Source organism: Molothrus aeneus, chromosome 16, assembly GCF_037042795.1.
Source record: "Molothrus aeneus isolate 106 chromosome 16, BPBGC_Maene_1.0, whole genome shotgun sequence".
Lineage (NCBI taxonomy): Eukaryota > Metazoa > Chordata > Aves > Passeriformes > Icteridae > Molothrus > Molothrus aeneus.
The window spans coordinates 3,427,054-3,454,035 of NC_089661.1; the positions used below are offsets into that span (position 1 = coordinate 3,427,054).

The 26,982-nt window shown below is 41.4% G+C and overlaps 1 protein-coding gene across 13 annotated transcripts in view; it reads left to right on the plus strand.

The window, feature by feature from the left end:
- The window catches only part of RBFOX1 (RNA binding fox-1 homolog 1), a 1,178,577-nt gene that overhangs the window by 116,584 nt on the left and 1,035,011 nt on the right, over positions 1–26,982 (plus strand). For all 13 annotated transcript variants that reach the window (XM_066561182.1, XM_066561192.1, XM_066561190.1 and 10 more), the window contains exon 2: positions 12,754–12,813. In XM_066561182.1, coding sequence (XP_066417279.1) covers positions 12,754–12,813 — 60 coding nt within the window. The remainder of the gene's footprint in view (positions 1–12,753; positions 12,814–26,982) is intronic.

Sequence of the window (26,982 nt, forward strand, 5' to 3'; positions counted from 1 at the left end):
GTCTGCAGCGGTGTGAGTGCATTTCCATCTGTTCAGCAGCAGTGCCTCTTTGCTAAGAGTGGAACAGAGGTCCTAGAGTGGAGTGGCAATGAGGAACTTGACATTGGAACATGCAAGAAGGGTTTTCCTGTGTCCTTCACTCAGAGAATCCCTGTGGCTCAGAGATTCTGGATCCAGAACCACATCCAGGATCTCCACACAAAAGGCTGGGAGTACAAACCACACTGGGAGTTGATAATCTGAAAGACTGACCAGATTCTAAATTTCACAGCTGTCTCTGGTTTTATGGGCCAGCTGAGAACTCTGTATCTGAGGGGAGCTGCTACTGGGAGTTTGGTGCTGGAGCCAAAAGCTCCATCTGTGGTTGTGCTTTCCAGGCTTGAATTAAATAACCAGCTCCTGGAAGCTGAATAAAGCTCATCTTTGGGAGTTTTGAAACGGCCAGCTGCAGTCAGGAACAATTCTCTAGTCCTGAGGGCTGGCTTGCCTAGGTGTGCACATGGGTAGAAATAAATGGGTATGGAAATCCTTTAAGGTTTGATCCACCAATGCTAAATATCCCCAAAGCAAAGAGGTCTGCTGTGCTCTATCTATCAAATACATGTATATATCTGTCTATGAATATTAATGATTCAGGTGCTGCACCACTTTCCAAAATTGTTGAAAAATTCAGAATCTTTCACATTCGGCCTCACCTTCAACTCTTGTCGTGCATTGTCTGCCCAAACTTATGTAAAATAGCAACTTTTATTCATTGTATTTCTGTGTGTGAGTTAAGAGTGAAAAAGAAGGGGGTGCTGAGATTAAGGAAGAGGAAAAGCTCTGAAGCTGTACTGGCAGTCTTTAGATGCAGGAAAGAGTTGCTGCAGAGACTCAGGTAATGATGATAATGCAGATCCACGGGGAAAAGAGCAAATGGTAATGGGCTTAAATTGGAGCAAAAGAGATCGAGATTTGGCATCAGGAAAAGCTTTCTAAAAGAAATGGAATAAATGAATTGGGGAAAGTGGAGTTTTCATAACTGAAGGCTTTTAAAACCAGGTTAGATGGATGGCCCTAAGGAATGACTTGAGTTGTATATCCTGCTTTTTGAAGTTAATTAACTGTCTTATTCTTCTGGCTCCTATTTTATTTTCTTTGATCCTGTTTCTTTCTCTTTGTGAATGTTGTAGTGTTCAGAAAAAGTTCTTGGTCAAATGTACTATCAAAGGAAAATAGTTCATCAAAAAATATTGTTTTCAATGGCAGTAAAGCCCCCAGATACTTTCCTGGTTACTTATTTTCATTAAATAATGAAAGTCAAGTCAGCTCACTTAAGTCTTGCTCTGGAATTTCAAGGTTTGTTTGCTTTTTAATTGGAAAAAAGCTCTAATTGTAAACTAGGAGCAGGAAACTCCTGTTGCCCATTGCACTGCTCTTAACCTCCATAGCATCTGCAATGTAGAGCCAGCTTTTGAAACCCTGGACAATCAGTTAATTATGAGGAAAAAGTTATTGTGAGCTTTGCTCCAAAGCAGTGGCTTTTGTTGAAGGCTGGCTGAGCTCACCAGGACACCTCTGCAATTCTCCTGGAGCTCCTCCTGGGTCAGGAGCCTGCCCTGGGCTGGGCAGTGCGGCTGATCTGTTGTTACAGAGCACGCTCCTGTCACACAGCTCCTGGCTCTCTCCTCTCTCAGAGCTGGGAGTCTTTGCTCTGGGTGGTTTCTGCACCCCCTGCCCTGCCAGCAGCAGCTCCAGAGCTGCAGCAGCTCAGCCCCAGGTGAGTGATGAGAACACGAGGCCGTGCCTGGCACTGCAGCTGCCAAAGCCAAGCTTTGGGCTTGTGGTGCTTGAAAACAAAGCTGATTTCCTTACCAGGATAGGGGAAGGGGCTTGGTAGGAAATGTGATTGTCTGTGGTAGTTAAATAGTGCAATTCCATCCTGTTTAGCTACAGCAGACTCACTGTGCTGAGTCACTCCTGATTGCTTTATGCAGAACATGCCCTGCCTGTGCCTAAAGAGGGTTATTAAAGACTGCTGAGTACAGAGAGCTTTAACAAAGGGATCTCAGAGTAAACACTGACATTTGTTACTGCCTCTGTTTAGCACTGCTGAAGGTCCCTGGAAACTTGGGAAATTGAGCTGTCAGACCTACGAAGATGAAATGAAACTTTGTTCTGTGCCTTCAGTCCCTTAGGAAAGTTTTTCAGGTCATTTAGTGTTAGTGCTGTGAGGAGAGCTTATTATTATTTTCCTAAAAATTATTCCCTTTTGTTGATAAATGCAGAGTGACAGCCTGGCATTGCTCTTAGCCCAGTTCTGTTTGGTTAAGGCAATGCCTGAAGGACTGACAAGGCATTTTGCAGGCAGCTTGCCTGGGCTGTGGGCAGGACAGGATGAGTGATGGGTGTCAGATGGAACCACTGCACCAATTGACTTGTGAGCTGTAGTTAAGCACGTTCACAGGATGACTTGGCAAGAAAGCACAAAATGTTCTGGGAGGAAAATTCACTTCTCACTATTTCCAGGCTTAAGCATAGCTGCTGTTTAAAAAAGAGAGAAATTCAGGGGAGCGATGGAATGACAGTGAAGCCAAGGCTTGACTCTTAGAAACTTAGACTGGGCCTTGCCTGAGATTTTGTCAGTCTAATTTGTAAGGAAGAAAACCTCAGTGTTTGTAGAAGTCTTCTTAACACTTTCTTTGGATTGCTGCTCTAGTGAGTTCTTATAAAATGTGTATATTGTATTGCCAAGCAATTTCAGAGATATAAACGTGGGCTCTTTAAAACACAACAAGTTTTCACCCTGAAAATATTAGTTGTGAATCAGAAAAACCCCAAAAGGCTTCTCAATTTTCATAGTGGTTTTCAGTTCCATGACTAAGGGCATGGAAAGGGCTCTAGGGACTTAAAAATAAGGCTAGAACAGCTCTGATCAATGTTTGGCTCTCAGTATTCCATGTTGTATGAAACTGGGGGAAGAGGGACCTGCCATCACAGCTCTGGTCAGTATTTTGGGGTTAGTCCTGTCCTGCTGGGGTCCCAGCTCTGCAGGTTTTACCTGTCCCTGATTCCCCCTCCTCCCTCAGCCATGCAGGCAGAGTGGGGAGGATTCTGATTTCTCAGCCTTCCCTCCAGTGAGAGCAGAGCTGGGAAGATGGAGCTGCTCTCTGCACTGCCCTAGGTGTTGAAAGACTACAAATGTAACATTGGCTTAGCATTAAATTCATGTTTCCACCTTCAGGCAGCTGCACTGTGAACAGAGGAGTTGCAGTGCTTATCAGTACTTTTCTTGACTAGAAAAGGGTATTATGGCTCCTGGTATCAAGCCCCACAATCTGCATGCAGGATTCTTTTCCTTTAAGACCGTAATCTCTTTTCCATTGCTTCCTTAGTGCCTGAGGAGTGAAAGAGTGAAGGCCAAAATATGAAATGTGCCAAAATCCACTGTTCCTCTGGACATGCAGCAAGAAAACCTCACCCTTTATTACAGAGATGTTAATGGATGCTTCATCACAAGTAAAGAAAATAGTTTTTCTGGGGACATGAATTTTTGGCTCTGTGTTCATTGTCCTGAGTGTCCTTTTCTGACAGGTACAGCCAGCACTCCTGCCAAACAGTGAGCTCTAATACTGCTGGGGTTATTTTTTAACTAGATGCCATTTGATTTATAATCCAATAACTCTAATTTAAGAACCAGTAAGCTTCAGATAACAGAGCAGGTCCCAGGCAGAGAAACTTCCCATGTAAATTCAGCTTTAATAAATAACCAGGGGGCTGGTTGTGTGTTTGAAACAGATCAAAACACCAGGAGCCACTGCTGGCTGCTGGAATGTACCTGTTGTGAGTGGGGGGACATTTGAACAAGCAATAGGAGATATAAAACATAGTTAGTTCATCTAGATCTGCAACTGGTTGAATTTCAGCTATTTCTTGTGGGCATGCAGAAGCAGAGAGGTTTGCAGTGACTGGAAGTTGTGGTGCTGTCCTGACAATGCTGAATTTTCAATGCTAGAGTTGTGGTGTTGTCCTGACAATGCTGAATTTTCAATGCTGGAGTCGTGGGGCTGTCCTGACAATGCTGAATTTTCAATGCTGGAGTTGTGGTGTTGTCCTGCCCAATGCTGAATTTTCAATGCTGGAGTCGTGGGGCTGTCCTGACAATGCTGAATTTTCAATGCTGGAGTCGTGGGGCTGTCCTGACAATGCTGAATTTCTACCCTAGGCAGACAGGGCCCACAGCATAGCCCACATTTATTTGAAACAAATCTTCAGCCTTTTCTCCTGATGCTGTCAGAGCAGACCTGCAGCTCCACTTGTGGCTGTCAGAAGCTGTGCATGAGCTTGGGGTGGGATGTCCTCATTAATTTTGAATGCAGTCACAACTTTTTGCTCCAAATTCCAACATCTTTGAGCACTACAGAGACACTGAAAATTCTGGCAGAACTCATTTGGCTGCTGTTATTCCACATTCCACAACATGCCATGGAAACAGGCTTACCCTGATGGCAGAGAGCAGGGAGGTGCTCATGGGGAAGTGATACGAGGATTTTGCCTTAATTTCTATTCTTGGTGCATCCATTCTCTGCATGTTTCAGCATTTTCTCAGAGAATTTCCCTTCCTTCTCTCTGGTTGCTATGTTTTACTGCTGTTTTTCTTTAGCTGACAGGTTCTGTGGTACATTAACAGCAGCTACATAATTTCATAGCTTGTATCCCTTCATAAACTCACTGTCCAAAGTATTATTTCCTTGCAAGAGATATAGATTTATTTTTCTTAAATATACAAATTTTAAATTGCCCTCAGGACTTGAGCCATTTATTCTTAAATTGAATCTTATTTATTGTAATCCAGTTCCAACTGATAGAGCATTCCTCATATTATTCTGACAGAAATAAACACGGAGCTGAAGTGCTATCTTGGCAGAGTTATATGAGCTTGTAATAGCTGCATGCAACTGAATTTTCATTTCACTTTTATTTATTGGAAAGCTATCCTAGGATTTTGAATTGATTCCTCACTTTTGTTTGCATTTATATGTATTTCTTCAATAAAAGGAAGAAATTTTCTGTTATTTCAGGCCTCATCAACCTTCCTGAAAAATAACATGACTGCTAGTACATAAGGAAAATTGAAATACTTAACTGTAGTTTTGCTATCCATGCCAAAAGAAATCTGCTAAGCCAGCAAGTGTTCAGGGCAGAAGGTGGCTTGGAATTGCAGGAGTGGGTTGAAATGGCATTCAGAGAACAGGAGTGATAATGTTTTAACAAAGAACAGGTGGTGCAGATGTTTAATTGTCCTGTGAATGGAGCAAACCTGGGATTGCAATGCTCTGGGGAGCTCCCCAGGCCCTGGGCACTGCACAGAATGCTGCCCTGATAGAGCTGAGGGAAGGCCACTTGTCAAAAACCACAGCACAGGGTGTAATGCAATAATATTTCAAATCTATCTCTTCATCAGTTCTTATTTCACAGTCGTGGAAGCAGAGTCCATGGGCTCTAGCAGCAGGAAGGGAAGATGAGAATACTCTGGCCAGGTAAATGATGCTCTGTGGTGTCACCAGGCAGCTGAGAAGCACTCAGCTGTTTCCTCAGGGCACTGAAAGCAGAGCCACTGTTTAGCCTGTAACAACTGCTAATTCTCCCCAGCAGTGAAATATTTATGTTTTGAGCCATGACTCTGTCATGTTAGACTGGCAGCAGTCCCTACAGAGGAGATTTATATGCAGGTAATATTGCAAAGACTGGACAGAAATATTCTGGTCTTTTTTTTTTCTGAAAGACTCCATGTAATGCCTGTTAGTTTTACAGTAATATAAGAGATACCAGTTCTAAATAAATGAACTTCACAGTCATGTAATTGTTCCCAGTCATGTAACAATAGCCTTATATTGATTATTTTCTGAAGTCTCAGCCCTAGAAACTTGATCATGGCTTGTCTAAGCTTTTTGGGGCAGAACAATGCAAGGTGGGTGGTGGATTGCTATAGCAGAATATTAGTGCTTAGATTTGAACAGCCCTGCACATATTATATATATATATAATATAAATATAATATATAATATATTGAATATATTATCGATAATATTATATATAATCTAGTAAATAATAATATAATATTGTTGTAATTATAATATATATAAATTTATATATTTATATAACATATACATAATTATAATATATAAAAATATATATTATAATAATATAATAATGTTATATACAATATTTTATATAAATATATATATATTATAGCTAAATATATGTTATATAGAAAAATATAAATATTATATATGCCAGAGAATCACATGAAAGGTGTATTTTGTGAGGAGCATCCTGCAACAGTGATCAGGCAGGTAATACATTTAAAATATAATCATTGTCTGAAAATTCTGTAGCATAAGAAATATTTCTGTGCCTGGGGGAACAAATAATGTGGATACATCCTGTAGCTGATTTTTTTTGCCTTTAAATCCACTTAATGAAAATTTTGGCTAGTTGGTGAATGAAGCATTTCCTGATGGGGTGTTTTGGTGATGGGGTGCCATGGGAGAATGTTCCTGTGAGGTTTCCATCATTGTTCAGGATTCTGAACTTCTTCTTGGCACATGGAACAGATAATTTCCCATTAAAAAGCTCCTTGTGTGTCTTGCACTGCTCTTTCTGCTGTGCATCTGCAGGTAGTGGTTTCCTTTCAGCTTTGGCCAGTGAAAATCGGGAATCATTGGCAACATTTTCCCAGGCTGTTTGGAGTAGAGATAAACCCAGCTGGGTTTATCTGAGCTTCAGGCAAAGAGAAACTTTTGATTTCTTATCTGAGCTCGGCTGCAGTGTCACCAAGCACTCCCTGCAGCCAGGGCAGGGCTGGTTTGCTGAGATCCCTGGGCACCTCTGCTGCTGTTCCAGTGCAAGGGCAAACCCCTGGTGATGGTTATCACTGCTCTGCAGATTCTGCTCCTGATTGTCTCCTAATACTCCCAGATAAATGTTCCTGAGTGACTTGTAGGTGACTGAAATCTCCTGCCTCAGTAAACCTGAAGTGATTCTGCTCAGGAGATAATGGGCAATGTCAGACATGCTCATCTGTGCCCTTTGTGATTACATTTTGAAAGTATTTATTTAACTCTCCACTTGTTTTGTCTCTTTCTTCACCTTGATTTCACAGCAGATCCTGCAATAATTTACCCACTTCATGGACTGCTGGAGGATTAGGAAATACAGAATCATTCAGCTGAGCACAAAGAGTTAGGAATATTCTGGCTTTCTTCTTGCACTGCTTCTGTTCTTCATCTTTGGGAGACATCTCCCCCTGTTCTTTACAGGGCTTCATTGTTCAGGATTCTGAGGCTTCTTCTTGGCATGTGGAAAAGATAATTTCCCTTTAAAAAAACCCCTCCTTGTGTGTCTTACACACCTCTTTCTGCTGCGCATCTGAAGTTAGTGGTTGTTTCTGTTCCTTCACCTCAAACAAATAAACCCTTTAAAAAGTTGCTCTTTTCTTGTGTTTCTAATCTTTTGAGCCCTTGGACAGCCATGCCAGGCTTCTGTTTGTTTTTCTACTGTGGAATCTCATGCTATTAGACACATTCAACTGCAAAATGAGTATTTGTATGATTTTAGATGATATAACATTAATATGCTTATCACTCCTAGTAAATCTCATCCTTGTTTCTTGACTCACTGAATCAGTATATTGGCAGTTCCTGACACACAGCCATTATCCTTGGCTTGTGATAGTGGGATTTCACAGAGAAGTTTGCATTAAATAGGATTCAGGATCATGGATTTAAAAAATGAAATATTTTCTTATATCCAATAAATAAATTATTTTTTCTGTGACTTTATATTTTCCAATTTATTTCTATGTAACCTTTGACTCACCGAGTGTTATCTGATGGAAAATGGCAGCATTCCTTTTTGCTAGTGTATCATCATAGGAGAATCATTATACTCTATAAATCTATGAATATATCAGAGTTGATGAAATGATATTTTTATTATTTGGTGAAATGTTGTCTTCCAGCTAAAGCAGGAGACATTCCAAGTCTCTATATGTATGAAAATGGCTCCACATTCCAGTGCTAACTATGAATTGTGCAACAGGGATGGTGCTGTGCACCCCCTGCTCTAAATGATAGAGTTGGGGTTGGTTTTCTCTTTGGGCACCATAGGAAGGTATTTCTGCTGTGTAGAACAAGAGGTGAAACCTCTCAATAATTCCAGATTCATGCAATAAATGCTGGGAAGGCCTTGGAGACCACCTACTAATGCCCACAACTGAGAGAGAGCTCTGCTGCTGTGACATTTCTGAGCATTGTTCTTTGTGAGCCTGGGGACACCTGGGGCTGTTCCCTCTCCTGGATGTCCTGGGGCGGAGCTGGGGTACAGCTCTGGCAGGGAGGCCACAATCTGTTCCTGCTTTAAAGGACTCCTGTGTCAGAGCATTTGCTGTAAATTGATTTCAGTTTGCTGCCTGCTCAGCCTTGTGCATCTTTATGTTCTCAGCCCTTTTCAGAAGCCTTCAGGACATTGTTTTGTTTTCATTAGAGAAGTCTTACAGGAATAGGGAGTCCCTTTCCAGAATATCTGAATATTTGCTTCATTCCTGAAGCAACTTGTATTGCTTGGGTATTGATTGTCCAGATTGTCTTCTGCTGGGGGACCCAGAGGAACAAATAAAAACCTGTCAGGAACTTTGGATTTAACAAGGCACCAGCACTGCTGTGAACTGGACATGGCAAAGGAAAAATAGTTGTATTCATCTGATGGGAAAGAAGTACCACAGTGGGGAGGAACACAGTGGCCAGGCCGCCCAGTCCTGAGGCTTTGGAACTTTTCTGTCCCAGCCCAGAAAAGTTACAGAGTTCAAGGCAAACTTTTCAGGAGAAGGGCATGGATGTCCAGCCTCCTTAGAGCCATCAAATGCAGTCTTGGGCTACAAGGAGAGCACATGAAGTATATTTAAAAGAAAGATTGGACAGTTTTTGACCAGAAGAGAAATAGATTTCCACTTAAAAGTGGAATAAAAGAGAATATTTCAAGTAGCTTCCCTTTTCTGAATTCTAGGACAGGGAAAAAAGTCCATTATCTTAATTCCTATTTCCAGTCTCTGCCATTCCACTCCTCTTCCCAACAGAAGGAAAGACTCCAACAGAAGGAAAGATTTCTTCTTGTTCCTGCTATTTTTTTTTGTCCTTTCCCCCTTCTCTGAAGCTCACCTTGTGCTGCTGACCCTTCATGGATGTGAATGCTCCCTGCAGGGAGCTGGGGCTCCCTGGATGTCCCCAGAAGGTGACAAGGCACAAGCTCCTTGCAGAACCAGACCCCTGCAGACTCCAGGCTCCCCTGGCTTTATTTTCTGTGCAAAGCCTTGTGCTGATGATGAAGAGGAGTGATGAAGAGGGCCCTGCTCTGGGGCTTGTTTGCCAGCCCCACTTTGTACCCTGCAAATCAGCTGCCTTGGACCATCCAGCACCCTGATTTATGTGAGACATCACGTACTGATGCCTTTATAGACAGCAACTTAGTGTTTCAGAGGAGTCTGCATGTTACAAAAAGGGCAGCAGGTGTTATTTAGACTAAATTGACCTTGAAATTGATTTCTTTATTTTATGACTTACTGAGGGGAGATTAATACTTTTTTTTTTCCTGCAGCCTGAAACAATTTACATGGTAATAGAAGGCATAGTCAGTCAAATAAATTGCTGGAAGTAGTGGTGTTCCAAGAAAGAAAATATGGATCTTACTTGCATTGATTCTTTCTATCCCCAGGGAGTAGCTAAGACTTTTAACACTGGGGAAAGACTGCCAAAATTTATTTTTCCCATTAAAGTCAGAAGAATGGAAAGTAATGTCTGTTAGCTGACATTTAGTCCAAACTTTCAGTTTGAGGGGTGGGGAGAAGGCTGTGCCCCACATAAAATTTAGGGAGTGTTTTATTGCTATTTCTTGATTCCTCTAAGGGCAGATGGGCAGTAATGGGAATGATAAGAAACTTCTGGAAAGCCTGGCATAGGCACAGCATAGCTGCCTTTGGTAACAGAACAGACCCTGAAAATAAAATAGCTTGTAAATGGTTGTTGCAATAACACCTTTGAGTACCAAGTAGAAATCACCTCAAAATACAAATGTTAATGGAAACAAGAGACTCAAAAGAAATTACCTGGAGGAGGCACTGCTAGGAGCACGAAGTGTAGCTCTACAGGAGGGAGAAAGTTTTTGTTTATTGTGCTGCTGCAGTGTTGAAACTGTGTAATTTCCATTTTCCTGCAGCCTCCAAGACAAGTGCATAGTTAAATGATTTGTCAGTGGCACAATACTCTGCATAACCTGAACAGGTACCAGATATTATTATGACACATTACCTGAAAATGAGTGTGAAAGCAACTCCACAAACCAATTTTTTGTTTGCTGTAAATACAGAAATGGTGTAGAGGAAAGTGTCTTAGATGTGAAAATCATTATGATGGGAATTAATCTCCTTTGTCTATCAGAGCTGCTATTGCAGCTGGAGTGAGGGAATGGTGATTTCAGCCTGTGTGATGCAGGAGGAGGAGAAGGGGGTTTGGTGGATCCCAGTCCAAGCATCTGGAATTACTGGAGAAAGGATTTGGGCTCTTGCTAACAGGTTTAGATTAATCTGGATTGATGTTGGAATTCTCTACCCCCCTAAAAACAACCTAAACCTGAGGAGTTTTGCTATTTTTGCTTTTATTTTCTGCTTCAATGTGCCTGGATTTTCACAGGTGGTGAGGGAGTTATTAATAGGGAGCACAGCACGAGCTTCCCAAGGAGCTGTCCCACATGCAGCACTGGCCTAAAGCTGTTTATTAATTTGTTACTGCTACACAGAGCTGTGCAATGCTTAGAGATTAGCTGGCTAGGGGAGGAAAAAGAAGTATATTTGCAAAATAGCTGCTTAAAATGTCATATTTATTTGGAACTCGTGGCATTGCCTTGTGGAAGTGTGGTGTGAAAGAAAACGTGTTGTCTCTGCTAGGGAGTTTCCCAGGAGGAACAGCCCTGCAAAAAGGTTGGTTTGGATTGCCCCAGTCCTTCCTGAGCCCTGTGCAGCTGTGATCCCAGGGAGATGGTGCAGCCTGAGGAGCTCTGGAACCAGGGGGGAAGGAAATGGGCAGGGAATACCAAGAGCTGCACGTGCATCCTGCTGCGCAGAGTGATGGCAAAGCAGGAGCAGGGAAAGGGCTCTGGGGCAGCAGGGACACAAGGGAGGAGAGTGGCAGGAGTGAAAACCTGAAAAGGCAGCAAAGGCACAGCTGCTCAGTGGCAGAGCAGTGGGTAAGGGTATGGAGGCACTGTGACACCACCCAGGACTGGAACAGAGATTTGCTTGGTGGTTTTCTTCAATGTTGGTCTCAGTTTGCAGCTTTTTAGTGGGCAACAGTGGCTGCCATCCTCTGTGGGGGACATGGATTGGGCTGCAGGGGTTTGTCTGGGAGGTGATTTTGGTGGTAGTTTATCTATTGACACCTTGTGAAGCTGGTTTGGTGGCACTTCCTGTGAAGGAGATGGTGTTTGCAGTGGCTGAATTGAATGGACACTGAGGGCTACTCTCATTTATACAGTTCAGAGTCTTGGGGGTACTCAGGGTGAAGGATGGAGAATTACTAGCAGCTCCCTGAAATATGATCTGTCTCCTGGCTCATAGCACATCTCCTATAAATAAAGGCTCTAGAAGCTTTATATATGGAGGCATGCTTGATGATGATAATTAAAAGAAGTTTATAGCAGTTACTCTTTGCTGTCTTGGACAGATAGGCCTCAATTTCAGCTTATCAGACTTTAATTCCCAAACAACATGGGGAGCTGTGTAGCTTGGCTTGCCATGTAAATCTGATCTTTTTTGACAGGATGGCATGAAAAGAGGAGGCCAGCTCTGGGAGGCCTTTTCAAAATACAAATATGACTGTGATGGCTGTATTCATTGAGAAAAAGGCAAAAATTTAGCATGCTAACTAACAGATCCTTTTAAAATCAGAACTGTTTCAAGACTTACTGCCCTGAGTCTTGCAGCTGAATTTATTGCACCTGTGTTTAGACACTCTGGTTCTTCTCTCAGCTGTTAGAAACCCTCCCAGCCTCGGTTCCTGTGTTGCAGTAACAGCAGAGTGCTCAGCTCTTCTCTTGCCCAAGCCCCAAACTGCTTTGTGACTTGTGAAATGCCAGCTGGGCTGTAGGAGAGAAGCTTCCTGAGAGGTAGAAAATGAGGGATTTTCCATTGCTTTAGGGTGCACCTAGATGGAGATGTGACACAAGAATAGTGAGCCAGCATAGCCATGGGCCTGCCTCCTGCTCAGCCTGTGCTGCAGGGCTTAGGAACAAGATTTACAGGACAGAAACCTCTGTTGGAATGGAGAGACGTTTGTCAGCAGGTGCTGAGAGAATTTTGAGTGGCTGGGAAACTCTCACCCAAGTTTCATGTGCAGGGCTGGTTCAGGAAGTGCAATGGAGCTCTCCCCTGAGTTTCTGGAAGGCAGAAATCCTGTCCTTCCACCCCACTGCCTCCCAAAAGAGACATCAGGCTGCTGCCTTCCTTGGGGATCATTATGGTAAAACCAACAAAGTGTGTAATTCAGTCGAAGGGTCTAAGGCACGAGATGAACAGCAAGGAAACTCTGAATAATCAAATGTTTTACTAATGGCACCTCTGAGTCTAATCACAGTGGTGCTCAATGCTGGTCTTTATTCCTGACATGTAAAGTGCCATCTATTATCTTTAATCTGACTATTTTTTCCCCCCTTTTCTCTTTCCAGGACTATAAATCTGATGTTATGACTCTGGTTTCCAGTGCCAAGAACAGTCCTCAAGGTCCAGTAAGTAAAGCATTTTGCTGAAGAGATTAGATTTTGTAACTGAGTTTAGATCTTCTTTTAAAGTGTTTGAGTCATCAATCACTGGCACTAACTCTACCTGTGACACCTTGCTGCTTTTGAAGTGACTGCACTTGAATTGGCTTAAATGCTCTTTAATATGTGACTATGTAGTACAGGGAATATCTGTCTTAGCAAAGAGAGGCCAAGTGATTGGAATTGTTGCAGTTGGGTTCATTAATAGCCCCGTGGCTCTCTCTTGTGTGTGCTACAAACTGTGTCACCTGCACACTCAGGCTGGGCTCCAAGCTGTGCCACTGCTCTGCAGAGGGGGGATAAAATCAGAGGGAATGGGAGGGTGGGCTGGAAACACCTCTGGAATTCCGTGTTATAGTGAGGAGGGCAGGTACAAAAAGAGAAAGCAGAAATTTGGGTGAGTTCAGAGCCATGCAAGAGCCAAGCATTCACAAGGGCCAAGCCCCTGCTGGCTTGGAAACTGAGCAGGGCTGGATCAAAAGGGATCTGCCTTGTCCTGGCCTAAAGGCTGGGTATAACCTTTATAAGTTATATCCTTTATAGGATATACCCTGTGTCTGTGCTGCATGCTCCATTCTCTGTGTAATATCCCATTTTGGCAGGAAATGTGTACCACAAACCAAGGTTCTGCTATGGATTTCCAGCCCTGTCTGATTTACAGAGGGGCTGGTGATACTCAGCACAGGCTGATGTCACTCAGAGTTAATCATTCACTGCAATAAAGGTCCTTTAATATTTTTTTTGGTCTCTCTAAAGCAGTAATATTGTGCTACAGGGCCTTTCCAAGTGCCTCTCCTTGGATAGTTCCAGGAATTGAAATGATGTCACTGTGAACACTTAGTTTGGGTATCTCCCCCCCTCTTTCTCTGATTATCTAATCTGTATCCCCTCAGACTCGAGGTTGTAGGAGTGTGGATTTATGCCAGAATAAGGAAATACTCAGTATTTTGAATGTCTGGCAACCCCCTTCTCCCTGTTTGCAGGCATGATTAATGCTGTTTTAAACATGAACATCAACCATTAACAGCTCCCTGAAAGGAGGAGGTGGTTGGACCCTCTCCAAATGAACACTGTCTTTCAGTTGGAAATCCCTGGCTTGGAAAGTGCTTAGTCACACCAACGGAAATACAAAAATATCTTGAAAAGTGGAAATGTATACAAGAGGTTTTTAGCTTCTCTGATGACTTGACAGGATCCTTTTTTTACCCTGTATAGTAGGTTTTGGAAGAATATCTTTCAGTAATTCTCCCTGCACCGATGCTTTTTGCTGGAACATTTTGCTACACAAAGTCACAGCCTTTCTGTTAGTTTGTCAAAAGTTAACTTTGAGAATGATGTTCTGAGAGGTGGAGGTTTATTTTTAGGAACTTGGTTTTTTTGTGCTTCATATATTTGCATGGAAATTAGGTTTGTGTCAGTTAAAAAGGAATGTTTTGAAGAATGATGTAGTGTTTCTCTGGCTGAATGTGTTCTCTAAACTAAAAAATGTTTTTACAAGTGCAGAACAAGATTTGATGAACACCTGTCATTTTGTACTGAGAGGGTGGGGGCTTTACTGAATTTCTAGGTCAAACTGTCTCAGGGAGTTGTATTTTTATTTTTCTTTTTTATTCCTGTGATTGACTCCTTTTGTTGTCTGTAACAAAGTGTCCTCAGATGTTGAAATAGTGACTTAACAAAGAAGATTTCAATTGTCTTCCTTGAGCATCGGTAACTTGGACTTTAATTATTTTTTGCTTATTTTTGAGTGATGGGAAGAGTTTTAAATGCACTTTTAGGAGTGCATTTTAATGTATTGAAGAGGGTTGTGATGGAAGGAGGAAAAGGTTTCCTGTTTTCCATGATATTTCTTATGCCACACCACAATGGCATAAAAATAATGAGTTAGGAGTTGAGCTTATTGCTCTTGAAATTACACTGTCTCTGTTGTTGCTTGGAAAATTGTTTGTTGTGATGGATGAGGAGGAATACGTAGATTTTTCAAGTGTGTTGCCAGATCATTGCTTATAGAACAGTCTGGTAATAAAAGGAGAGTTGACAGATGAGAATTCAAATGGACCTGAGAACGAATTATTGAATAATGCCTCAGTTCCAGGGCCTGAAAAGCTTATTTCCAGGGTTTTTTTCTTTTTTAAAATAATTGTTGGCTGCTTTTCCTGCTCTTAGTGACAGATCCTATATGAAAGTCTAATGCAGCTCAATCTCAGGCTGAATTCACTCCTGTGTTACATCCCTGAGACTGCATGGAAAGGGCTGGAGTCACTGTGACATAAAACTCCAGCAGGGAGTCAGATCTATCAAACTTCATGTTTCCTGATAGCTGGAGCTGTCTAATAGATTGTTTGTTAAATAATTCAAGATGTTTTCATTAAGCTGAGTGATTGAGTCTTTTAAAGCTTTTCTTTTGTTCTTAAATCTCATCAGGCAGTTGGTTGTACCTGCAGAGCTCAGAAAATCTAACTGAAGGAATTATTACTGGGAGCTTTAGGAAGTTTTAAAATTAAGGACTCTGCCAGACCATGGAGGGATGGATTTGGGCTGGATCCTTGGATTGCTGTCCCTTTTTCTTCTGGTTTCCTCTAAGTGCTGCACTCTTCTATCTGCAGCTTCACAGTCTTTCTCAGGCTGCTTTAAATTCTCCTTCCTGCTTATTAAAGGTTTATGTTTTCTAAAGTGCCTTTGCTTTTTCCCCAGTCCCCATTTCTCCCACTCTTGTCTATGTATTGATATTTGATAACAAATATCATGTACTATTTTTTAATCAAGGAATGTTGAGAAGAGGTAGTGGGAGTAAAATAGAACTCTTCAGGGTAATTCAGGAGGGACAATAATGATTTTTGCTGAGAAATAAAATCGCTGCAAGAATTGCTGCCTGTGATCTGAATAGAAATGTGATAGTACCTGAAATTACTTCATCTCTACTGCTGCTTCAGGAGGGATATCTATTAGCTGGGGATAATGACTTGCAAAAAAAAAAAAAAAAGGTGGATTTCTTTAAATTTCAGATTCCTATTGAATAGAATGAGCGTTGGCATTCTTTAAAAAATATTAAATGAATCTGTCACTACCAGGGAGAGAACAATAGAACTGAGAGCAAGAATAAGTCTTCCCTGAGCATTATCAGAGAACATTTGGATAATGGGTTGGGTGGGAGGGGAGAGTTCTGCTCAGGGGGAGAAGGGAAAGTGCATTGTGCAGGCATCTCAAACAGTAGCACAGAGGTGATCGAACTCCTGCCAATAAAACCAACAAATCCAGGGAATATCTGGCTAAGTTTGCTTTTATTTCTCAAACTCATCTATACTGGAAATAGAGGAAGCTATCTCATCTACTGTAAAATAGAAAAAATTCTTTCCAGCTCTGTCATGAGGACCAGAGAATGGTTTATGATGAATGGAATACAGCATGGGGGGAAAATTTTACCTGAGCTGCTTATTGTGGGAAGATTTAGTAAAGTTTTCCATCCCAGTACTGATTTGGGAATGCAGGCAGATGAAATGTTGCTGTGTTAACACACAGCAGATGGGAGAGGTCAGAGGCAGGTACAGAATGCTGAGTTTTGCTCCTTCCACCTCCATCTGCTCACAGTGTTTTTCTCCCATGACTCTGTGTTTTTATCCCAGCAGAGGAATTGGACCAATGGCTGGAGGTCACAGCCATTTTTCCATATATTATGGAGACTATTTCCAGATTTTCTAGAAATGTGTCCTAGAAAATACTCCAGTATCATTTAAATGATGAGACAATGTTACTATAAGTGGTTGTATAGGGGAAATCATCAAATTAGAAATATTACTTAGTGATGAATGAAGTTAGGACCAACCAGTTATTCTTAGATTCAAACTCCTGTAATGTATTGACACCTTTTCCCTGTTCCTGCAGCCTGTACTTGTGTGTTGTTATTAAATCAGGTGCTGAATGTTGTTTATCAGAGTTAACCTTGCCTGGAGTGGTAATGGTGTGGTGTCTACAGAGCTGGAGCTGATTTATTATTTGTAGAGAAGCAGATCTCCAGGATAAGTTGACACGGTTGAGGTTTTGAGTTTTTCATTGATTAAAATTGAGTCAGGTGTCATCTTTTCTGGCAGGAGAGATGAAACTAAGAAATGGCCCTGTTCTCCCAGCCTTCCTTCATTTCACTATTAGAGATTCTTCTGTGTTTGTGCTTTAGCTAAGGAGATGGGAGATTAAATAAAATAATAAACAATTTCCAATTCCAAGAGGACAGGATGTGGGGCAGAGGAACCAAGGCAGGAGTTGGTGTTTGCTGAGCAGGGCACTGGCCAAGCTCTGGGTGGGAATTTATAAAATTAGAGGGTTTTGGGAAAGCTGCAAAATGAAGGTTTTAGAGACAGCAGAACTGTGATTAGAGTTAAGCAGTAGCCATGAGATGAGTTAGTAAAAAAATTATGTAAGAAGTAGAAAAGTAAGGACAAATAGAACAATGGTTGTGTATTAATGTTTGTTTAGAATAACTTTTTAAGTTGTAGAAAAGTATTTTTAGTGTGATATTAGGAAGTTTTAAGCTTAATAATGGAGTTGTGTGCATTTTTATAAGCAGGTATTGTATTTGAAATAAGCTCACCTGTTTTAACTGAAGGTATTTGTGCTTATAGTGATTGGATAGAACTACTGTTAATGTTTTTGCTTTGTGTGATTGGTTAAAAAACTTTTCAAGTAAGTTGTAACATGAAGTTTTTAGTTTGGTGCTTGGGGTGTGAGCTGCTGGCATCTTCCCATTGTCATACCCATGTAATGAGGCTGATGCTGGAAAATCAAACAGCTCAAGGCACATTCCCAGCAGTCCTGTCCTGTTGGTGATTTGGGCAACACTCCGGGTGTGGGAACCCAGGACATTGCTCTGGCTGCCCTGGAGGACTCGAGACCCTGGCACAGAGTGAAAACCACCTGTGCCTTTGATTTTCACCCATGGAAACAATCACCAACTTTGTGGGAAGATTTACAAGCCATAAGGGTTTGAGTAGAGTGAGAGCTAATTTGTCACAGGGTGAAAAAGTAGAATATGGGGGTTCAAGAGGCAAGATAGAGGAATCTGGGCATGTCCTGTCCTTCTTCTTCTTCTTCTTGCCCTCCATCTTCTGCAGTGACGGTGACACTTCTGGATTGGTTTAGAGTAGAGACCGACTGTCTAATATTTATTTACAATAATAGTCCAATACCTATTACACAGGTAATAGGTATTGGAATATTATTGTAAATAAAGTATACATTGTTCATAGTATAAAAAGCTATCACCACCCCAAGGGCAGGCAGTGTGCCTCAAACTGACGTGCAGGACAGATCTCAGCAGGTCACAGAAAGAATGGAACAGATAAGAGCAAATAAACAACCTTGAGAGGCAGAACCGAAGAGTCTCGGCTTCTTCTTCGGTCTCGGGGCTGGGAGAAAAAGGAGTTTGTAACATCTCGGCAGTGAACACAGGCACAGAATCCCGACGGCGGGGATGCTCGGGATGCAGGCGGTGCAGGAGATGCAGAGCGCGATGCCCAGGTGCCACCTAGTGACAGCGGGCAGCAAACCGTGCCAGGGAGCCGCACTCCTCCCGAGCTCTGCTGCTCCTCCGAGCACAGATCCAGACACAGGCAGGGAACTCAGAATCTGGGGTTTTCTGGAAATGGTTTGCACTCCACTGAGCTTGTGTTAAATGTGTGCTCAGTGCCCTGGCCCTGGGTTGCTGTGCCAGGGCAGGCACTGCCCCTGCTGCCTCCCAGGCTCCCTAAAATGTGGGGTTGGCGAGTTTGGTGCTGGAATGCTCTCACCTGGTAATAATGATGTAATAATGTAATAATAATGGTGGAAGAGAAGCTTTTTTGAATACAGAGCATAAAATTTTTTGATTTTTAAAACAACCTAGATTTCTTTAACCTTGTGAATGTTTGTAGAATTTTTCCTGTTTGTTATTGAAAGAAAGGTTATCAGATTCATAAAATGTCTGGGGTTTATCCACTGGCATGGCACTCAGAAGTTGGGTTTTTCTGAAAATGGTTTGCACTACACTGGGCTTGTGTTAAATTTGTGCTCAGTGCCCTGGCTCTGGGTTTACTGTGCCAGGGCAGGCACTGCCCCTGCTGCCTCCCAGCTCACACAGGCTCCCCAAAATGTGGGGTTGGTGCAGTGCTGCTCTCACCTGGCAGAGAACAAGTGTAATAATGGTGGGGGAAAAAAGCTTTTTTGAATATAGAACATTTAAATTTTTGATTTTTTAAAACAACCTAAATTCATTCAAACTTGTATTTGTAGGATTTTTCCTGTTTGTTATTGAAAGAAAGGTTATCAGATTCATAACATATCTGAGATTTATCCACTGGCATGGTAGTCAGAAGTTGTTTTTTTCTGAAAATGGTTTGCACTCCACTGAGCTTGTGTTAAATGTGTGCTCAGTGCCCTGGCTCTGGGTTTGCTGTGCCAGGGCAGGCACTGCCCCTGCTGCCTCCCAGCTCACCCAGGCTCCCCAAAATGTGGGGTTGGTGAGTTTGGTGCAGTGGTGCTCTCACTGGGCAGAGAACTGATGTAATAATGGTGGAAGAGAGGCTTTTTTGAATATAGAACATTTACATTTTTGATTTTTTAAAATAACCTTGATTTCTTCAACCTTGTGAGTATTTGTAGGATTTTTCCTGTTTGTTATTGAAAGAAAGGTTATAAGATTTATAAAATCTCTGGGGTTTATCCCCTGGCATGGTACTCAGAAGTTGGGTTTTTTTGAAAATGGTTTGCACTCCACTGAGCTTGTGTTAAATGTGTGCTCAGTGCCCTGGCTCTGGGTTTAGGATTTTTCCTGTTCAGTATTGAAAGAAAGGTTATCAAAGAAAGGTTATCAGATTCATAAAAGGTCTGGGGTTTATTGTTGGAAATTTTTTTTTACTTTTGCAGAGAAAGCACCAGTTTGACAGAGAGTGAAATGAGTTACCATGTGCAATGGTCTCTTGTTTTTGCTGGTAATAGATGTGGTTTGATTGGAGACAGTAAAATCTGGGAAAAATCACATCTGAGGCAGTTTAATTTTGTTCCAGAACTAATCTTTATTGTGGGTTAGGTGGGAGTGTGCAGTGACAGTGTCTTATTGGCCATATTAGCAGGAGTGTGGAGGAAAATGTTCCTGTCTGTATAAATGTCAGATGATAGGAGCTTTCACAGGATACAATTTTGACATCTGAGAGTTCAAGTCAGCAAAGTCCAGCACATCTCAGGTTCCTCTGGAAAATGGCTGTAATCACCCTCTTCTTATTTACTTAGCAGAGAACAGAATGTGCTGATTGTCAGTGCACTTCCCAAAAGTGAGAGTGTGTGCAGAAGGGGAGATGGCTGAAGGGGTGATTGGATGAATGTCCTCACATCACAGAGCACTTGGGTATTCTTCATGTGAAACAAGTGAGCACTCTGCTGGGGAAAGGTCAAAGCATTTGCTTGGAGCATGTTAGCAGGAATCTCTCAGTCCCAGAATAAAGATTTGTGGGTACCTGTTTCAACAGACACATCTGTGTCTGGATATTTGAAACAGAAATGCAAATTAGGTGCAAAAATTAAAACCAATTTGCAATTACCACACGTGGAGATTTTGGCAGTCTGACTGTATTAAGGGTGAAGACCAAACTGCTGAAAATGTGGGATATTGATCTCTTCCCTTGGCTGTTTGTGTCCTTCCATGGGAGCTGTGAAGGAAGTATTTGTGCTGAGGGATAGATTTGTTTCTGAGGGGATGGCTAAACATCCATTTCATGCAGAATACTGTTAAAAAAATGCAGGAAGAAATAAGCTCCCCAAAGCAATCTGTAGTATTGATGTTTTTTAAAAAAGGAAGGGGTTATGAGAGTAATTGAAGCAATTGCAAGTTCTGCCTGTTGCTCATCAGTGTTTTCCAATTTACATCCTAAGAAAACTGCCAGTAATTTCCTGCCTAAGTAAGATGGAAAGTGTTGTTAAGAGCACAACAGTGAGAGTATTGTGCATGATGCTTTATTCCAGTGGGGCCAGGTATTATGAACCTTTAAGAAATAGCAGATGTGCAAGGATTTTTATTGTGGTCCTAAATTTCCCCAGCTTAGGCCGTAGATGTAATGGCTTGTTGGAAATTTCCATTTTTGCCTTTATAACCTCTAATAAATATTCTTCCTAAGTTTTTCCTCTAAATAGATTTTGAACCTGCACGTTTTTGGGCATTTGAAGTATTTTTAATTCTGTCTTTTGATCAGTTGAGTGGGGCTGCTCCCTCCTTGGGGAACACATAAGTTTTTTACTACTGCAATTTTTACCACTGTTTTATTTTAAATTTATACACAACAGTGGAAGAAATCTGCTAGTTTTTCTTCTATGTATACAAAAGGCCATAGCAGAATAATTCAGAATTACAGTTTGTATCTAAGTGTCTGTTTAATGCCACATGATTTTTGATTATGTAAAAGCCACTGGAAAACCTGCCATGAGTGAGTTGCCAGTGGAATGTTTATGGTGAGTTATAGCTGTTACTAATGCCAAATATTGTCAGAGTAAACTGTGGGTTTGATTAAACAGTTCCATAATGATGCTATCAAGGCCTCAAGCATCTGAAATATGGAAAACAAATGTGTGAAAGTACCAGCAAAGAGAAGAGTAAAACTGTGAGGCCTGAAGTAGATGTGCCAGAGTGTGGGTGTTTGTTATTTCATCTTCATTAATAAAACACTTCATGAGCACAGCAACAAAACGTGAGTCACTGACATGAAGGCAAGGAACTGGGGCTTGAAAGAGATTGAAATCTGATCCAAGAATCCCCAAATAACAGGAATGGGTTGTGATGTTCTTTTACAATGTGGGAAAGAGCTTGAAATACCTGCTTTGAAACTTTTTTGTTTTATAAATGGAGTCACAACTCCAATATTGCTGGGGAATTCATCACCTACAACTGGGTAACAGATCTAACCCCCAAATGAATGTTTAAACCAACAACTGGTGAAACAAAGGATTAACAGAGGCGTTTCAATCAATGGGGTGTAGAGCAGTGAGATGAGACTGAAAATCAGAATTACCACTCGGAGAGGGAGTTTGTCCCAGTAAGGGCAGCTCACGTGGGCTCCAGCTGCACCACAAGCACTGGTTTGGCTCTGGATCAGTGTGAGGGAGGTTTTGAGGTGAAAACATCAGTGGAGAGGAGAAATACACAGGGGAAAAGCACATCCCAGTGCCTCACAAGTAAACATTTTCTCTGTTACCTCCACTGACATAAATATCTGAAGTGCTGAAGATCCATTGTAGTATTCACAATGCCTGTTTGCTCATTAAATGAATTAATTCCTACAGAATACTGGGATGAATAATAAATATTGAATTGAACTCCTGGTAGCATCATATACTGTGGCTAATCTTCCCCCTCAGCTCATTGGGAGAGTGCAGGTGTAAATGTTAATTAAACTTAACTAAAGTCAAATTATCTTTTTAAGCTGTCAGAACAAGTTTTTCCTCTTTTCAATCAAACCCCATACTGTTTTCATATTTTTAGTACAGAAAATAGAATTGGTATTTTTAAATTTAAAAAGTAGTATTTTTATTTACCCATAAAATTATAATAATTATTTACCCTAATTGGGGGAGAAGAGTCAATGTTTTGTCAAAAGTCTTAATAGGTACTACACAAAAAAAAAGGCACACGTTTTCAATTTTCATTATTATTTTCTGCTTTTTGCTTTTTCAAATCAAACTCCATGCAGAAATCCATTGTCTGCAGCACTGTATTTAAAGACAGAAGGTCAGCTGACCCATTTGCCTCCTGTATCTTTTAGATTTTTTATATTTATAATAGAATTATGGACAGAAAAGAACTTGCCATGTAACAACATGTATCTAATGTCAGGGTTTAGGTGAGTTTAGGTGACTTTTTCTCTCCCTCTGGTAGGGCAGGTGCAGCATTACCACCATGAGCTGGGCTGGGGCTGCTGCTGCTCTGGGATTGTCACCCAGGGCGAGGGACACAAACTCACAGTGCCATTACAGAGCACTTACATCCCAGAATTTCCCCAGGCACAGACAATTCCCAGTGATGTTTTCCATGGGAATTGCTCTGAGTGTTCCCTGCACAGTTCCAGGACCCGGATCTGTTACAGCCCAAGGTCCAGGCCAAGTGCAGCCCAGCAGGATTGGGAACATCCCACTGGAGAGGGGCAATTTCAGTGCTGTGCCTGCCTCAAGCATTGTGAATCCTAAATATTCAATATTTAAATATATTCTGAAGAGTAGAAGCCCTGTTTTTCTTTACCTGCCTCTGTGTGTGAGAAATGCCCCTTTTGTGTGTGATTTTGGTGGATGACCCCAGCAGCAGATGTTAACTTTGATGAAGTATTTGTGAAAGACACATTTGTAGCCTTCAGGTGTTATGTCTCTAATACCTTAAAAATATTTTAAGGCTATACTGTGTGCTTGCTGTTCATGTTAATTTCAGGAGTCTTTTTATCTTTTCTCCTGGGTCCTAAATATGTCTTTATGAATTCCTTTAGCCCTGAACTGACATCTCTCTTCTTCTCTGTTAAAAGTACATTTATTCACTTGAAAGAACGGGGACAGAACCATTGTCACATACATATTTTCTACATTCTCTGATTAAAACTCAGGTGGAAGCCAGGCATGTTTGGATATCCTCTATCCTAGCATGTAGCCAGGGGCCTTTTACTCCTCTATACAAATTGGACAGCTTTTATATGTTATAGGAAAAATATCTTAGCTAAAAAAGTGATTTGTTGCAGTTATGCAAGTGGGCTCTGTGCAAGGGCAGGCAATGCTTTTTCTTTTATGGAAATATGGCACTAAATCTTCCAAGATGTCATTAAGACTTGTGAAGGAACTGTTGTGGTTAACACTGTGGTGATGGGTCATTGCAAAAAGGAGTTGTGACTGGTGATTTTTGTGGTATTTGTGGTCATCTGGAAGAAAATAGAGCAATTTAGAGAACAAAGCCTCTGTGCTTTTGTGTGTCATGGAATCCTACAAACCCATGGGTGTCATCTCTCCACACCTGTAAACCAGGTAACCCTTTGTGGTCCTGATTTGGGTTACAGAAAGTAGATTATTCTTCATGAGAAAACCATGGAATGACTGTCCAGTCTCAGGGGTGTTTCCATCTCAGAATTCCACCCATTTGAGCCATCAATACACTGGCAAACTGCATCTCTTCACTCAGGTTCATCTGTGTGAGAAGGGTTGTATGAGAAAGGCTGTTTTTTCAACATTTGCTATTTGTAAAGATTTAACAAGGACCTAAAATGCATCTACTCTGCTTTAGGGTCATGGACTTTGTTCAACTGGGCCTATGATCTGTTTTCTACTCAGGGTTCAGCCTTTCTGAACGTTTCCCCTTTCCTGAGGGCCTCTGTTAGGAAATGCTTTTTGAACAGAGAAGGCAGATGAACAGGCCACAGCTTCATTCATTGAGCCACATAAAGCAGCTTTCCATGCTTGTGTTTTTACCCCCTTTAAAAGTAAGTTGGAATTAATATTTATTTTTCATAGGAAGAGTTATATGTGTCCTCAAGCCTAAACTAACAACCAAATCTGATGAGGGAGAGCCCTTCTGCTGTTAAAATGCTGGCCCCAGTGTTGTGGATTATCCAAGGCATGTGTTAATGCAGAGGTATTTGCTTTCTAGACCTGCAGGCATCAGAGGGAAGTTCTGCTTGATAATCAGAGCACAGTGTCCGTGTTTCCTGCTCATCCTTGTGTTATCTCTGTGCATTTTTAGCAGTTTCTGAGCTGGTGCATGACTGATTTCCCAGTGCATCTGATTGCCACGTGCTGCTCTACCCACCCCATTCTGCTGTGGAGCAGATGCTTATTCCTCTCTGCAGCACCCAGGTCCAAAAGATGGCATTTGCCAGGATTATCCCAGGTCCCTCTGAAAAGCTGTGGAATTAATTAATTGTCTTTGTTTAGGAAGCTGGCCAGTGCATAAAGAACAGGGTGAAATATCCCATTACCACTTGTATAGGAGTTGTAAGACAAACCCCTCTGCACAAAAAAACCAACCAGTTGTGGTGGGAAGTCCCAGCTGAAAGTATTGAAGTGTACAGAGCACATATTTCTAAATGAATAGGCTAAATGGAAAACAGGTAAAAACTGATTAGTCAAGCAAATGGTGGGATTAATGTTTTTGAAAAGGGAATGTAGATAAATTCCTGTGCTGTTAATATAAGACATGAAATAACACAACGTGGACATCCTGTTGTTCTTAAGGTAAAAAGGGAAGTTTATTTTTTGACTTCAACATTTATAGATTTCCAAAAGTGCCACCTCTGTGACAGTGACAGTGCCATCTCTCCAATGACACTGGACAAACCAACAGTCCATCAAATTTCTCCTCTTCCATGAAAGAATGCAAAACAATCAGTTATTTACAGAAAATATGTGAGAAAGTTCGTTACAAGAATGTAAACATCAGAAGGCTTAGAAAAACTTAAAAAATCAGGATGACACTGTGCCTTCTTTACAGAAGTGAGCCATGGACAGAGAAGGTTCTGGCACAGACACTGGGTTATCAAAGACTCTGCTGCTTTGGTCTGGCTGCTGCAGCTTCAAAAGTCTCATCTGCAGCTGCAAGCCAACAGAACCAAACTATGGCATTTCAATGTTTGACTGGGTTTACAAAGGCCTGGATTTCATGTGCTCTGTCCAAATGAGGACATGTCTATTTGGCCTTCATCCCATTGTGAGTGATGTAACTGAAAGGGAGGAGCAGAAATGAAGTGGCTTTGCAGAGGTCCTGTTCTCACATAGGGATGCCCTTTCATCTGGCCTCATCCCCCTGAGATTTTCTGTTTTAATGAATTCCTGACTTGTCTGAGGAATGGTACTGTAAATGGAAGTGAGTTAGCTGAAGTTCAAATCCTGGGAAAACATAGATTTTAAACATCTTTTTCCATTTCAGCTGTAAAAGTATCTCTATGCTATCATGCAGTCTTTGTGTACAAAACCTTGTAAACTTCCTTTATTCTCCCAGGATTAGACAGGGGAATTCAGGTTTCTCAAAGTAAAATGTTTACCTGTCCCATGTTGTTACTAGTGTGGTTTTTGGTCTGTCCACCCTCAGGTTTGGCTGTAGTAATGTAGAATTTACTCCCCAATGTAGAATGAACAACTCTGAAATACCCAGTAATCAGTGTAAAATCCTGTCATTTGCCCTTGACTTGGAATAGCAAGATCTGGTTTCACCAATTCCTGGTTAGCTGTATTAGCAGGTTGGCATAATTTCTACAGGGAAATTTGCTGTCCTCTTAATGATAAATGGAGCTGCTCTCCCTTTACTTAACATGTTCTCCCTGGGGACTATTATGGTGTCAACAGCATTTTGAAAAATTGCTGCAGAAATAATGAGGACAGGGAAGTGTGTTTGTGCCCATTTCATTCATCCACTTCTGTCCCTTTTTCACTTACTCTGTAACCCTCTCAGTCTTGTCTCAGGCACTTAAAGAAGGAAAGTGCTGGAAGATTTTTTTGCAGTGGTATTTCCCCTGTCTAGTTTTGCTTAGAAATACCAGTTTCAAGGTCAGATTAATTGGGATAGGGGAGGAAAGACTTTTGTCTCTTGATTTGTAAGAACTTACACCTGATTATTTTACAGAGCATTTATTTTTGTGTGTTGGGTAACCTCTAAATGCTCAGTGCCATTAGTTCTGCCAATTTTTCCTCCTTACAAAGAGGAAATCACAGAAATGTAACAAGGGAGAAGGAATATATATATAATTTTCTTTTTGGCCAAACAAAGCATTGCAAATGCAAGAGCTTCTTTTCTGAATGTGATGATGCCCTTTGATAACACAGAGACACTGTGTGAGGGTCATGTGTATCTTCTTAAAGAGCTTTTTGGGCCACTTTAATATTCTGTATTTTTTCAGAACTTTGAAGGTTTAGGATTGAGTCCAAGAGCCACAGACCTTCCCAGTTCATGTTGTGCATATATTTAACCTTCAGCTCAGACCCTTTTCCCTCTCTAAGACCTTGCATTTCAAGCCTTGGAGCTTGTGTTCTGCATGTCCCCTATGATCCAAAAAAAGTGCTTTGCTGCTTTTTATGATGCATAGCTCCTGTTTATCCATCACAGTTGTGTTCCAATAAATCAAGAGAGAGTGTGGGAAGAGTTTGCCCTGCTCAGGCTCT